Source organism: Berghia stephanieae, chromosome 1, assembly GCF_034508935.2.
Source record: "Berghia stephanieae isolate SIO BIC M18660-M18661 chromosome 1, UCSD_Bste_1.3, whole genome shotgun sequence".
Taxonomy (NCBI): Eukaryota; Metazoa; Mollusca; class Gastropoda; order Nudibranchia; family Aeolidiidae; genus Berghia; species Berghia stephanieae.
Window position 1 is genome coordinate 37,430,712 of NC_088360.1, and position 14,395 is coordinate 37,445,106.

Here is a 14,395-nt window from a genome sequence, read left to right on the forward strand (position 1 = left end):
AATAATGTAACATTTTCGCGCTTAGTTTTAAAATTTTATTTGGATGTTTTGGTCAACCGGTGATGTGACAATAGAAGAAATTGGTCGTGGCTTTGTTTCATCTCGATTTAAATGATTTCTTCAGCAGTTCAACTTTTGTGTATTTAGTGATATCTGATTTCAAACTGGAAAGGATTCAGAATTATAAATCATCTCGTGTGAAGACGTAAACATTGCAATATCACCCAGTGCTTTAAGAAATTTGAGTTTTTGTAATATTCGTTAGAGTCTGCCTCAAAATGCCTCGAAGGTAATAACCGTTTTGTTTTGTGTCCTTTATCATTAGACGATGTCGGCATTTGTAGGATATCCTATTATTCAATTTATTCTTGGTTTTTATAAGTTAGTTTCATAAGGATTTTTTAAAAATTATCCAATTCTCATAGAATAAGCCGATTTAATTTTTTTGAGTGTATATCTTTAAAAGGTTATACATTTTAGCAAGCCGAAATGATATTGACTATGTTTGCTTGAAGGTAAACTATATTATAATAGTACATATTATTTGCATGTGGTCCATAATTCATTGTGATTTAGAGATCATTATTTTGGTATCTTTTACTAGCTGCACGCTTGTACTTATATCTCTCTTTTAACTATAATTTTATTGCTGTATCTGTTCTTCGAAAAAGAAATAAATACATAAAGCACACACCCACACCAATATCTGCATGGTCAAACCACATATAAACACGCACACACAGACACACATACACACACTGATCTACATATACGCTCGCTCACATGTAAGCTTGTGCTCTGTGTTTAAACTCCCGTCGATCATAGCTGAATGAGCCTTTATAAAAAAACTTCGTCCAAGAAACAGACGAGTTTCACCACACTCGAAAGATAGACTAATCTGTGCTAAACATAATAGTAAAAATATCGTTGATGCCCCAACTGAAGTGTCATCGTGACAAATTAATGCCGTTCACAGCTTTTTCAGATCTTTATCTGTAGTTTTTCACCGTAAGCATTACATTTTGTATTATAAGCCCACAATTAGTCTACTTAGTTTTGTCATGAGAATCCCAATACATACATACATTTCCCTATATTCCTCTGAAACTATATTTGCCATTTGCATCAATACCTATGCCATAATAAGTACATTATATTATCACCTCATTCAACTTTATCATTATTCTCTTATAAAAAAAAATCATCCCACCACGCCTGGAATCGTTTATATTCCCTTTCCCAAGGCGTAATTTGAGCACGTCCCACGGGAACATAGCATTCACTCGAAACCCGAGGATGAGCTTGGCCAACGGCGGCGGCAGAGACAGAGGGTAAACATTGGACAACCATTATCTCTACTGTATCCAAAGTAGATTTTTTTTTTTTTACTGTCCTGTACAATTCTATCCATTTACTCCAGAGGTGATGGTTATATTTTATTTTGTTTTATTCTGCTGTTTTTTATTTTGCTTCAAAACATAATCAGGCTTTCGCAAAAACTGGTAATTTGAAATCGTGGCCTATGACCTGTTAAATGTTGAAATTCAAGAGCTGTAAGAAAAGAAACAAGAGAATATACATCACTTCTGAACGACAGGTTGTGTTGTTTTTCAATCTGTTCATGGCGGATCTTAAAATCTTCCCTGTCGCAGTTTAGTTTGGTGTACGCAGTTTCAAATGATATCGTTTTCAAGATGACCACTCAATTCAACAATGGTCAAAGCTGAATGTCAGAGCAGTTGTGCGATTTGGGATCTTTAAATTCACAATGAAATAATTGAAATCTATAGTGAGAATACTTTAAGTCTCATCCACAAATCTCTCAGTGATGTTCTTAGTTTACTGACGTCAAATATTGATCAGAACTGTGCGGAGAGAGTAAAGATAGATTCGGGAGACTGCTTTAAAATTTTAATTTCTCAACAGGATAGTGTTAATGTTGCCCAATATTGAGACATTCTGATCGTCTTAAAACTTATGAGATGTGATGTTTTGCTTCAGCACAAGAATGCGACTTCCCATACTGCAAAGATAACGGAATGGCTTCTGCGCAATAAAGGAATGGCTTCATCGCTATAGATGTGAAGTGCTTACCCATCTAGCTCACTGTCTAGATCTGACAACGGCTAATTTTATCCTGCTTTTGGTCTTTTAACGTCATTTCGGGAGAATGCAGTTCGAGGCAAAAGACGATCTTATTTCAAAGCTTGACGTACATGACGTTGGGTGCCTTCTCGCAGTTGTCACTGCCTTAAAATCTGTTTCTATCTGCACCATGGCTATGTTGAATAGCAGCTAAAGCGTGCATTTTTATCATGTGTGAATTACAAGTGGAGTGGATTGTAATTTTAAGTTACAACAATTTTCTTGTTTCTTTTCGGACGCCCATCTTAATAAATTCATGATAAAGTAGCAACAGTTGCATTTAAATTATTTTAATTCTTTTCATTATTATATTTCAATGATAACCCCGATTCATTTCTTCATTATTTGATTTAGAGGTGCATTGTAGCTTTTGAAATAAACAATTGTAAGTGGTTTAGTATTTCAGACAAAATCTACTTTCTTTTAGAAATGAGATGTATTGCTTTTATTGGCTTAGATTCAATACAACGGGTTTTCCAAGAGGTCTTTCCTTTTCAACCAATTGCTATTTAAAACTGAAATATCTACTAACTAGCCATTGCCTGTATGCCTCATATTTTTATTCATTTCTCAACCCGTTCATTGCACTTGTTGATCTAACACACTGCACCTAACTTGGCTCTGACACTATTAATGCAAATAGTTTAGAGCCCGCACTGTTCTCGAGCACGCCCTCTCTTTAAAATAAGTCATATCCCACCCACTCCCTCCCCGACCCCGGCCTTTTAAAGGTTCAGATCATATAAGTCGGTATCAACGAATATGTTTTCAGTGAATCAGCTATAATTTCTGAAATGCCATTTTAAAGAATTGGTATTGACCAAATGAAACATAACGATATTTTAATACTCCATTATCTTTTAGGTGCATATTCAGAGAAGAAACCTAGGTACAAAAAAGACATATCCTGTTATAGATGATTCATAGTATTTACATACATCGACGTTCATACTGCCTATTTGGGGTTACATTTATAGTGTGTACATTATTCATTTATTTGGTTACATCTAACACTTTGAGTCCTTAACACATTATTTATTTTACATATAAGACGTAGTTATTTTATATAATATTCATTTCCAATGTTTCAAAGAAGCTTGCTGTATTTTATTTTCTACGAATTCTATTAACAAATTAATGTACCATTTTTGGTGTAGGTCATGTGCATGCGCTATCTGGGACATCAAATTATGGTCTCAGTGACCCTAGGATCTTACAAGTCCATTTTGTCGTTCTTCAGATAAACTCACTAAGATTTTAGACCATCCCGTCATTTCTAAGTACCTTTTCCTGACGCTAAAATTGCATAGACGTCTATAATGCTGTTGTAAGCTCCATTAATACCCGTAAAAACAACAGCAAAGTACATCTCATCCAATTATTTTATTAACGTTTATTTTAATCTTTACTTTTTGTCACTCTTATTTAACTTATTTATTTATTAAGTTTTACTTTTTGTCAATCCCAATTATCTTATCTTTTCAATGTTTACTTTTGTCAATCTTATCAATACAATATTTTAGAATACTTTTTGATTCGTCTGATGTTTTTGACACAACACCTTTTTTATTTGTTTTTCATTTTCAATATCAGATTTGTTTGCTGTGTCGAAATGTGAATAAAATTTATTTAGAGTTTCAATTTCGATATCTTCTGATATAATCGTGGGCTTTGGATTATAGTTAACAGCAGTTTTAAGCCCCCGCCACAATACACAATATACACGAATGACTGTAGAAGTCAAAACCTGAGTGTACCTTTAATAAAGTTTGCAGATGACACCGCTCTTCAAGGCCTCATAACAAATCGCAACGAAATGGCTTATAGTCAAGAAATTGATAGATTTGTGTCTTGGTGTGATGCCCACCACCTAGAGCTTAACATAAGCAAGACAAAGGAGCTAGTGATTGACTTTAGGAGAGTGAAGGAACCGATAGAACCGTTAAAATTAAAGGACCAATTCGTCCAGCGAGTTCCTCACTACAAATACCTTGGTGTAACGATTGATGACAGGCTCAAGTGGGATGAACACTTGAAAATAATTAGGCATAAGATGTGCAGACGTACATATTTTTTATCAAACTCTCTCAGTTTAGAATAGATAAAACCCTCTGCACATTATTTTATAGAGCAGTAATCGAAAGTGTTTTGTCATTTTGTATAACAGCTTGGGGAGGCAATTGCTTAGCAGTGGAAAGGAACAAAATAAATTCAAATATTAAAAAATCCATTAAACGCTATATAAATGATGTTGACGATGTAGATCTTTTATACAAGAAATTTTGTATAAATAAAATAACTAAAATATTAAATGACCAGTATCATCCACTAAGACCATCAATTATTATGTCAGAAAGAAGTGGTCGCCCTTTCTCTATTTCAACGAAAACAGAGAGACACCGAAAATTTTTTGTCTGCCGTCCAGTATTAGGCTTTATAACAACAAGCAATAATCATTTTATATAATTATTTCTCATTTTTACTTTTAAAAATATAAATATTAATTTATTAATTTATTTGTTTTACAATCTTTTCAATTTTCAATTTATAGTGACAGTTTTAACTATTATACAGTGTTGAAATTATTCATATCATAAAGTGCAGCCCTGGTTATAGAGCTGCTCCTTTTTATATATATATATACATCCTATTTCTATTGTATTTTTATCTTATTGTGTAAATTATAACACGTCTGTACAAACAATTTCCTTTTTGGGATGCAATAAAGTATTATTATTATTATTATTATTATTATTATTATTATTATTATATTATTATTATTATTATTATTATTATTATTATTATATTATTATTATTATTTTTTTTTTTTTTTTTTTTTTTTTTTTTTTTTATTTCCTCATTCTTTTCTTTCTCCTTTTTATTTTGACATTCTTTGTCACCGTTTGCACGACTCCGGTCATCTGGTTTTTACCCATGAAGATGTTTTTTATTTTCACTTTTAAAATATGAAGTAATTGAAAACAATTTAGTTATATAAAAATCGTTGTTTACCCTCATTATCACCTTACTGATAGACAATCATACAAATTAAATGCGTTTTTACATTTTAATATTTGATTTAAAAGTTGAGCACTAATATTACATGGTTTTGTTTTGTTTTGTTTTTTTTTTTTGGGGGGGGGGGGGGGGTTCGTGTGTATGTGTGTGAGTGTGTGTGTAAAACCGGTATATATCCCTCAATTTCAAAAATAAAATTTCAAGCAAAAGTAAAATTAACAATAGATATATTTCAAATCCGGTCATTCCATATCATATGAATTACATTTCACACATTTAATTTGATTTGATATATTTCCTTTCTTAGTTTCTATACACTAAATTTTAGCGTTATGGTCGTTCATCATGAGCAGAAACCATTTTTCTTCAAATGGCGAATATCTCCTTTCATCTGTTTGACCAAACTATCAAAAAAAAGTTGACCAGTGTGTGTGTGTGTGTGTGTGTGTGTGTGCGCGCGTGTGTGTGTGTGTGCGTGTGTGTGTGATGTAAATTAAATTAGAAGAATGAGGACAAATAGATTTATCAGAAAGCTAGACATAGAAATTTAATTTCTTTTCACATGCTTGATTTCTGCTTGCTGATGAAGAAAAAATAAAACCCTTCCCATAACTTATCGTGCAATGTCATGGAGATTTCGTAACTTTTATAATAATAAATTGTGTTTGATTTTATTTAAATATATTATATATAGTATTTTAATAACAAGATTCGAGACCTGTGAATCTATATATAAAAAGAAGGTAATGGTGGCTGAACCTCCTTGATCGAAGAAGCTAAATTATTCATTTTTTTAAAGCGTGGAACTATGATTCTTATCAATTTTACCCAAATTTAACCCTCTGTATGGAATGGCCCAATTTTTTTCTCATTTTAGTGAGATAAAGATTTTAAAATTAGGTTGATATAAATCCTTTTCTTGAAGATATTGATTTTTTATTCTCTCTTCCTACTTTCTAAAAATTCATTCATTCATTCCGTGATTCATTCATTTAATCTTGATTCATTCATTTAGTCGTATTTACTTATTTTTTTAAAAAATCATTTACTTATTCATTCATTTTTAGATTTTAAAATGCCTCCCACATGTTTAAAATCAAAATAGTAATTGCCTGTGTCGATGAACCTTTACAGTTCAGGCCGACATTTGCTTTTATTATTGGGAACGAGGTGTCTCGTGTTGAGAAGTTGGGAGTGCCTAAAATATGCAATATATACTCAGAAAAAAAAATCTCTTTGAAGTTTGTGTATGCGTGTGTCTGTGTGTGTGTGTGTGTGTGTGTGTGTCTGCGTGTGTGTGTGTAAATAAATACATACTTCAAAGATATTTATTTACTGAAGATTACTTGCAGTAGTTATCGAATCATTCAAATGCGGTGCCTAAATACATTATAATAAAAGGATAATAAAAATGTTGTGAATATCTGATAATTTTATTGTGGCTTCAATTGCATTTTTTTGTGGGAGGGTGGGGGGGGGGGGGCGGTAATAAATTATCTGAGAATGTTCCTCTGGTAAAATCTTCGAGGATCCCAATTTTGTCATGCTGCATTGGGTTTATTTATTTATTTATTATATCAAGATTGGTATTTTATTTTAAAAGTAGAAAGTAGACGTGGCCAACCGCATTAATTTGTATTATTCCATATTTGCTTCGTGAGGAAGTGTACTATAACTATGTTTCAATTATTTATATTCAATTCACTTTGAAAATTTACCTACAGTTAATTTAGAAGAATTAGTACTATTAGTACTAAACAGTATTGCATGTATCCAAAGAATTATATTTTGTTGTTATATTTTTTTCAAAAAATATAAATCACCATCTCTCCAAATCGACGTGCTTTTATCCCCAGGTCTGATAACCCAATTCATTATGGGCTCATTCTTGTAATGGAAATCCCCAAAAATGACGCAAAATATTCTCCTTTACAATGTTAAACTAGGCTCATAATTAGGTTCGGATGTCAGACCTGCATATATGTTCACGTCGCTCCAAATCCTATCGAAGATCTACCATTGTAAGACGATACGCATTTTTTAACTTTGAAAAGATCGGCGTGACATTAAAGTTTGCAGATGTGTGATGTGGTATAGAAAATTAATATTTTTCTTATTTATTTTCCTCCTTTCAGATCCAAAGATCCCTATTGGAATCAAGGTGAGTTTCCTTCTAGCTAAACATTCAGATAACACACTCGTTTGTTTACAGAGACAATTTAGAAGATAATATTTTTAAACACTCTCTAGCTCTGTGTTTTTTGTGTTTTCTTTTGTTGTTGTTGTTTTTTTTTTTTTTTTTTTTTTTTTTTTTTTTTTTTGTTTTTTTTAAAGACGATTTATTATTTTTCGTCCATTTTAGTATATTTTTTAACTTAAGACATTCTAGCGAAAAGTCATGTGTTGTCGGGCGTGGCCAGTGACTGGATGGGCGATTATGGTTGCATGGGTTGTGCTTTTGAGCAGGCAAATTATATCACATCTAACACCCACCTTGACTCAGGTTCATGGCTTTTCTCAGTGGTTGAGTGCAGGTGCAAATATTGCACTTCGCAAGCAACTTGCTCAAAGAATGAACACTTGGTTCCTTATTGTCTGCTGGGAGAACAAATAAAGGATTATAAAGTGCATAGTATGGGAATCATTATAAAAGCTGTAAATAAATGGGTATAGTTTAGTGTCTTTATTAAAGACAATGGAATTGCGTAGAATTGAGGTGTATCGCATTTGTGGTGTCTTGCGCTTCCCTTTCAGGCATTAACTTCCAGGAGACAGCTTTATTTTCCCTTTTATTTTGCCATTGAAAGTATCCTAGAAAATGCACTGTCTCTTACAACATTTCACATTTAATAAACACACACACAGTATAAGTGTGTTACTATAGAGCATCCCCTGCACCATGTATTTCCCTTTTCTTCCCTATGGTTTGTTTGGCTACTGACATGTTGTTGTCATTTTGCCTGTCTTTCGACTAAAACTCTCGTTTTCACTTAAATGACGAAATAGATGTCCTGTTTTATTATTAGAACGTTGCAAATTTGTTAAATTTTCCCTCAAAGTGTGTGAACCTTTTATAACAAATAACACATCATCAACGTTGCCTGAAATTTTTCTACGACGATTGGCTGGGTTGCTGGTGGCATTTTTTAAAAATCCCTCTATCTTTTCCCAGAGTCCTTTACTTTGAGTCTTTTTTTTTTCCAGCTTGCGTTGGACTTTTTTTTTTCTTTTTTTTTTTTTCTCTCATGTTTATCGTCTCTCGAGTGTGTCTGTTAGAATAAGAGATACCTCTCATACTAATTATGGGGGTCCTGGTGGTTCAGTTGGCAGATGACTCGCTTCACTCGCGTCACTCGCAAAGATAGCAAGCAATTGCTATTGTCCGTTTCACGCTATAGAAACCGGGGTAGACTCTGCCCCATGGGCCTCATGGCTCTCGGATGACTACTCATACTAGTTAGGGTAGACATGTCTGGTTAGAATCGCCTTTCGACGCGAATCCTATCACGGCTTATGCAAGACTTTGTAGGGGTCACGAGTTGATTAATGCTTTGATCACGTTATGCATTTTTTTTTTATCTTACTTTTTCGTTGGCGCTATGAGCCAATTGTTTTGTCGGCATTCAATATTAAATCTGAGCTAACTGCTCACTTTGTTGTGTACAATCTTCCTTTTCCCATCCACTGATCTGACCGAAACGTGCTTCCATAGCCTATAACATTATCATCTAAAACGTTTTTTGAAAGTATTAAATGATTGAAGATTCGTAAGGAAGCATGGACTGATTTTTTTTTATTTAGAGACTGATGAATTGTATCGTATATTAATTTGTCATGTTATGTTATGTTATGTCATGTAGTTGAATTATAATAACAACGAAATCATTTGTTTTTCCTCCTAGAGTCTTCCTCTGGTGGAAGATATTCCAAATCGTACAGTAAGAATCTATTGGTTGTAGTTGTGTATATTTTCATACATACACTCTGACGTTTTGGCTTTTAATTAGATAAGTTATTGTTATTATAAAGCCCCGTCTTGTTAGTACTATCTTCTAGTTGGCTAGAGTTGTACTTGGAATGTCAGATTCCCGTTTTCTTTTTATTTAATCACATTTTACAATAATACCAATATGTAGAGCCAGTTTTGATATCAGCATTTTATTTTCAAAATATTTCAATAAAATTATCGCTTTCTTTTAAAACATAGCTCAAACAAATAAAAGAGTTGAATTATTTTCAAAAGGTTGATTAGAAACAGCTTCATAAAATCTTAGCTTTTCTGTACATAAATCATAAACTTTTTTCATAAGTCTTCACATAAGAACTTGCTTTTCTCCTCTCCTTGTTTCCTTTATTTTCCATATAGAAGTAATTTATGAATTTTAAAAAAATCTTTCTCTTAAATAATACCTATTTTTAAGAGTTAATTTATTTGCTCTTTGTGTTTTGGAAAGTTGCCTTAGTTGGGCAGTTGAAATCAATTACTTAGTTTTTACTTTTGCACTTTGGCTTTATTTTACCTTTACAATTAATTTTCAATTTGTGAATTGCTGTGAATTTTAGAATGTATTGTCTAAATTATAGGATTAATTGCAACTGTGTATTTACTCATGTAATCTCATGGGAATTTTTATCAGCTTTATTCGCGGGGACAAAGGTTACGTCAGAAACTGGGTGGGGTTCCTGGCCTCCCATAGTGGGCAGGGTGGCACTTTCTGTGACTTCTATCCCCTGATATCTGTTTTCCAATTTGCTTTCTGTTTTTATCTTGGAATGAGATTACTTTGTTTTGCCCTGGCCTTTCCGTGGTTCTTGGCTGGGAGGGAATCAGTCAAATGTATAATTATTGTCTTGGGAGATGATATTTTTTTCCTTGTAAGTCATCTCTCTTATATGTACTGTAATATTTATTATTTTGAATGTAAAATGTAAGCATTTGAATGTGTTCCTCTTAGTGGTATCTTGTTCTGGTGTCTGGGTGAGACATTTAGGTGATCTCAAACTAAGTACTTTGATGGTGTGCTCTTGGAATCTACATCTGTTCCCTATTTGAACCACTACCCTTTGTCTTACTTTTTCCTCGAGTCCTTTTAATTGTACATCTAGAATCTTTTCACTTTCCAATTTTCTTCCTTTTTACTGGCGCTGATATGACCTAAATGTGTTGAAAGTGCCGTAAAACCCTTAAAAACAAACAAAACAATTACGTCAGCAAAATAAGACGCACGCTTTTCAATTATATTTTTCGAGGTTTATTTCAGTCGATATTGTTGAGCTATAAGTAGAAGCTTAAGTTTTTATCAATCAATCGAAATGTTGAAAATTAATAATATAGAACACCATGCAACGTTTTCTTGATAAAATTCCAATTAAAGTATTTTGTATTATTAATTGTTGCTTTCTTGACTCAAAGAGAAAAAATAGCATAGATGCTAACTGTCCTGATTAAATTGGGACTGTCCCCATTTGGCATTCTGTAGATTTTTTTTTTTTTTTGATAACAGAATATTGGACAGTTATATGTATGGAAATTACCCTTGCATGCCTCAGAATTATGCTTTTTTGAATAGCAAATTACAACAAGGTACAGAAACAGGCTCTAAATCTAGATTGCATTACATGGTAGTCCAAACATACTGCCGTTTTAGGTCGCGACGGTATTGTGCATATGGGTGCCCCTATTTAGCTCTTTGTAAAGTTGGCAGCTATGAAATAGTGTAAATAATTTACTCACTTTAGGTTACTGTCTGTATGTTAAATCCCTGATAACCATTTTAATTGTCAATGATTGGCTGAGTGGTATGACTACTGATATCCAAAATATTAACCGTGTGCAGTTAATAATAAAACTAACCGATTCTTTGTAAACATGTACTCGAAGGACATTGGTACAGAAAACATATCACATATATCACAATTTACATGGATCACTCATGATTAGGTATCAGTTGATATCTAAAATTAAAAGGTAACGAATCTCGTGATTTCTGATGATCAACTATTTATGAATTAGTTTTATTATTCACTCTTTCAACATTTAATTTGCATTCAGTGATAATATGATATCAAATGTATTTTGTTGATTTATTGGACTTGTCCTATTACGCTTTTCTCTGTAAATATTTTCTAAGGTACTCCGATGTCTGTCATTAATATTACTTTAATTTTCATGAGCTTTTCAGCATTAATTTAATCCGTGACAACTCTGCAACCCCTATTTGAATTGCTGTGATGTAATTCTATAATTCTTACAAGGACCTGTTTGGTTAATTAAAATGCAGTCACAAATGGAAATGTATGGTCTTTATATTAATTTTATTCTGAGAATTAGATGCTGATGTTCATTGACTGCTTGTAAGATTGAATCCTATTGCAGACAAGACTTAGAAGAAAATACTCGTAATTTTGACGTTTAACACAAAAGCAATCATTCACCCCCCCCCCCCCCCCCCCCCCCCCCCCCACTGAATAACTTTTACTAAACCGTATTACTTTTAACTATTAACGATTAGGAGTTGTCAGAAAATATCGCATTTCATTACAATGGATCTCAATTAGTACAGTGTATTGACCTAACATTTAAAGAAAATGGATTTTAATCACTATTATAATTAGTTATTATTCACACTTCAACATGTGGTTCCGGATATAGTGGGCAAGAGTAGTTGTGTATGTACTTTCTAACCCCCTGTAATATTTTTAATTCTTCTGTCTTTGTCATTAATATTACTTTAATTTTTCTGACGTGGTCAGTCTTTGTGGAGTGAAACTCGAACCGTATATTAATTTGGAGTAATTCTATATTTTCAAGGACCTGTTTGGTTAATTAAAATGCAGTCACAAATGGAAATGTATGGTCTTTATATTAATTTTATTTGAGAATTAGATGCTGATGTTCATTGACTGCTTGTAAGATTGAATCCTATTGCAGACAAGACTTAGAAGAAAATACTCGTAATTTTGACGTTTAACACAAAAGCAATCATTCCCCCCCCCCCCCCCCCCCCCCCCCCCCACTGAATCAACTTTTTTGACCTGTATTACTTCATTATACTTATTATAACTGATTAGAGGTCTGTCGAGTATCGCATTTTCATGACAATGTATTCAATAGTAAGTGGGTATTGACCACAGCATTTAGAAAATGATTTAACTTCTATAATATAGTAAGTTCACACAGTTCTGAGCCTGGGTGGGGTTCCCGACTCCCATAGTGGGCAAGGAGGTACTTGCTGTGTCTTCTAACCCCCTGTATCTGTTTTCCAATTGCTTTCTGTCTTTGTCTTGGAATGAGATTACTTAGTTTTGTCCTGACCGTGGCCGGAGTCCTTTGCTGGGAGGGAAACAGTCGAACGTATAGTTATAGTTTTGGGAGATAATATTTTTTCCTTGTAAATCATCTCTCTTTTCTGTACTGTTATTTTTTAAATTTTAAAAATGATTTGTAAAGGTTTGAGTGTATTCCTCTTAGTGGGATCTTGTGCTGGTGTCTGAGTGAGACATTTAGGTGATCTCAAACTAAGTACACTGATAGTGTGCTTTTGGAATCTACATCTTTACCCTATTTGTACCATTCCCCTTTGTCTTACTTTTTCCTCAAGTCCTTTAATTGCACATCTACACTGTCTTTACTATCTTATTTTCTTCCTTTTTTACTGGCGCTGTTATGACCTAAATGTCCTGCAAGCGCCGTAAAACCCTTAAAAACAAAAACAAACAGTTCTGAGCCACAAGTAAAGAATAAAAAAGGAAAAAAAAAAGCGGATTGTCTTAATCTTGACAAACATTTTCTAAAATTACTATTAACCTGGACATTATTTGACTCATCCATCTCTCAGAGGACGGATGTCTCAAGATGTACCTTCGTGGCCGAGGCCTCAGTCTCTATGCTCCGATGGATGTGACGGACTTCAACCCTGCCAAATCTGGAGACGCTCCTGAAGAGAAGCTTCAGCTAGAGTGGGTGTATCCTTTACTTTGAGCAATATCACCGTCATTTGATGGTGAGGTGTTTGGGATTTTTTTTTTTTTTACCTGTCGCAGTCATCCATTGTTTAATTTCAATGTTTTGGTTCTAGGCATTATGTTTTAATGCGTTTTTTACTAAGTGTGCACGCATGTGCGTATGCCGTTGTGAGTGTGTGTGTGTGTGTGTGTGTGCGTGTGTGTGTGTGAGGGAGGTGTTTTTTGTTTTTGTTTTTGTCTTGATTTAAAGAATTGCAGATCACGTTTTGACAGATTAATAATTCAAGCTTAAACAAGTGATAACCATATTCTCTCATTCATTCTATGGTAATCATTTGTTTTTAGCTTCGTGGAATAAAGTCCTTAACAAGGATTTCACAGTTATGGTTACCGCGGACGTGACTGTCGCTCTAACCTCTACTACCTCCCCACTGGAGAGATTGTCTACTTCACAGCTGCAGTCGTCATCCTCCACAACCCCGAGGAGAACACTCAGAGGCACTACTTGGGCCATACTGATGACATCAAATGGTCAGTGTGCTTCATTACATTTGGGAAAGGGAGGGGGGGGGGTATTGTTAGGTTTTGTTTTGTTTAGTTTTTGGGTTGTTTTTTTTTTTTTCGTTTTCTTTTTTTCTCTTTCCTTTCTTTACTTCTTTTGTTCATTTCTCCTCTTCATTCTTTAGTCCTTCTTTTTGTTTCTTTATTCCTTCTTTTTTTTCTATATTCCTTCTTTTTGTTTCTTTATTCCTTCCTTTTCTTTCTTCATTCCCTCCATTCTTTTTTTCCATTCCTTTCTTCTTTTTTCTTCATCCTTCCTTTTCTTTCTTTATTCCTTCCTTTTCTTTCCTCATTCATTCCAATTCTCTCATTCTTTCCATTCCTTTCCTCATTACTTCCTTTTCTTTCTTCATTCTTTCCATTTCTTTCTTTTCTCTTTTCACTCCTTCCATTGTTTTTCATTCCTTCCATTTCTTGTTTTCACTCCTTTCTTTTCTTTCAGTTCCTTTCTTTCTCTATTAATTGCTTTCATTTCCGCATTCCTCATTTTCCTTATTCCACTCCATCTTGGCTCTCCTCTTCAAGCTCCTCCATCCCCATCCTCCTTTTAGATCTCCTCTCCCCCCCCCCCCCCCCCCCCCCCCCTTTTCCTTCCGCTTTCAGCCACTTTCTTAGTTTGGTCTTTATTACTCTCCTTCCTCTTTTCCCCCCGAGTTAATGGTAATCCTTGAACTAATATATAATATGTATAATGTAACACATCTTC

General features: G+C 33.7%; 1 protein-coding gene across 50 annotated transcripts in view; it reads left to right on the plus strand.

Annotated features, from left to right (window-relative positions):
• LOC144973446 (echinoderm microtubule-associated protein-like 2) overlaps nt 1-14,395 on the plus strand; it is an 82,408-nt gene that overhangs the window by 48,038 nt on the left and 19,975 nt on the right. For 23 of the 50 annotated variants that reach the window (XM_078916298.1, XM_078916189.1, XM_078916275.1 and 20 more), the window contains 3 exons: nt 7,299-7,324; nt 13,002-13,128; nt 13,510-13,659. In XM_078916298.1, coding sequence (XP_078772424.1) covers nt 7,299-7,324; nt 13,002-13,128; nt 13,510-13,659 — 303 coding nt within the window. Of the gene's footprint in view, nt 1-1,244; nt 1,332-7,298; nt 7,325-9,065; nt 9,102-13,001; nt 13,129-13,509; nt 13,660-14,395 lie in introns of all 50 variants that reach the window. The other 27 variants (XM_078916002.1, XM_078916068.1, XM_078915941.1 and 24 more) reach the window with 3 other exon arrangements.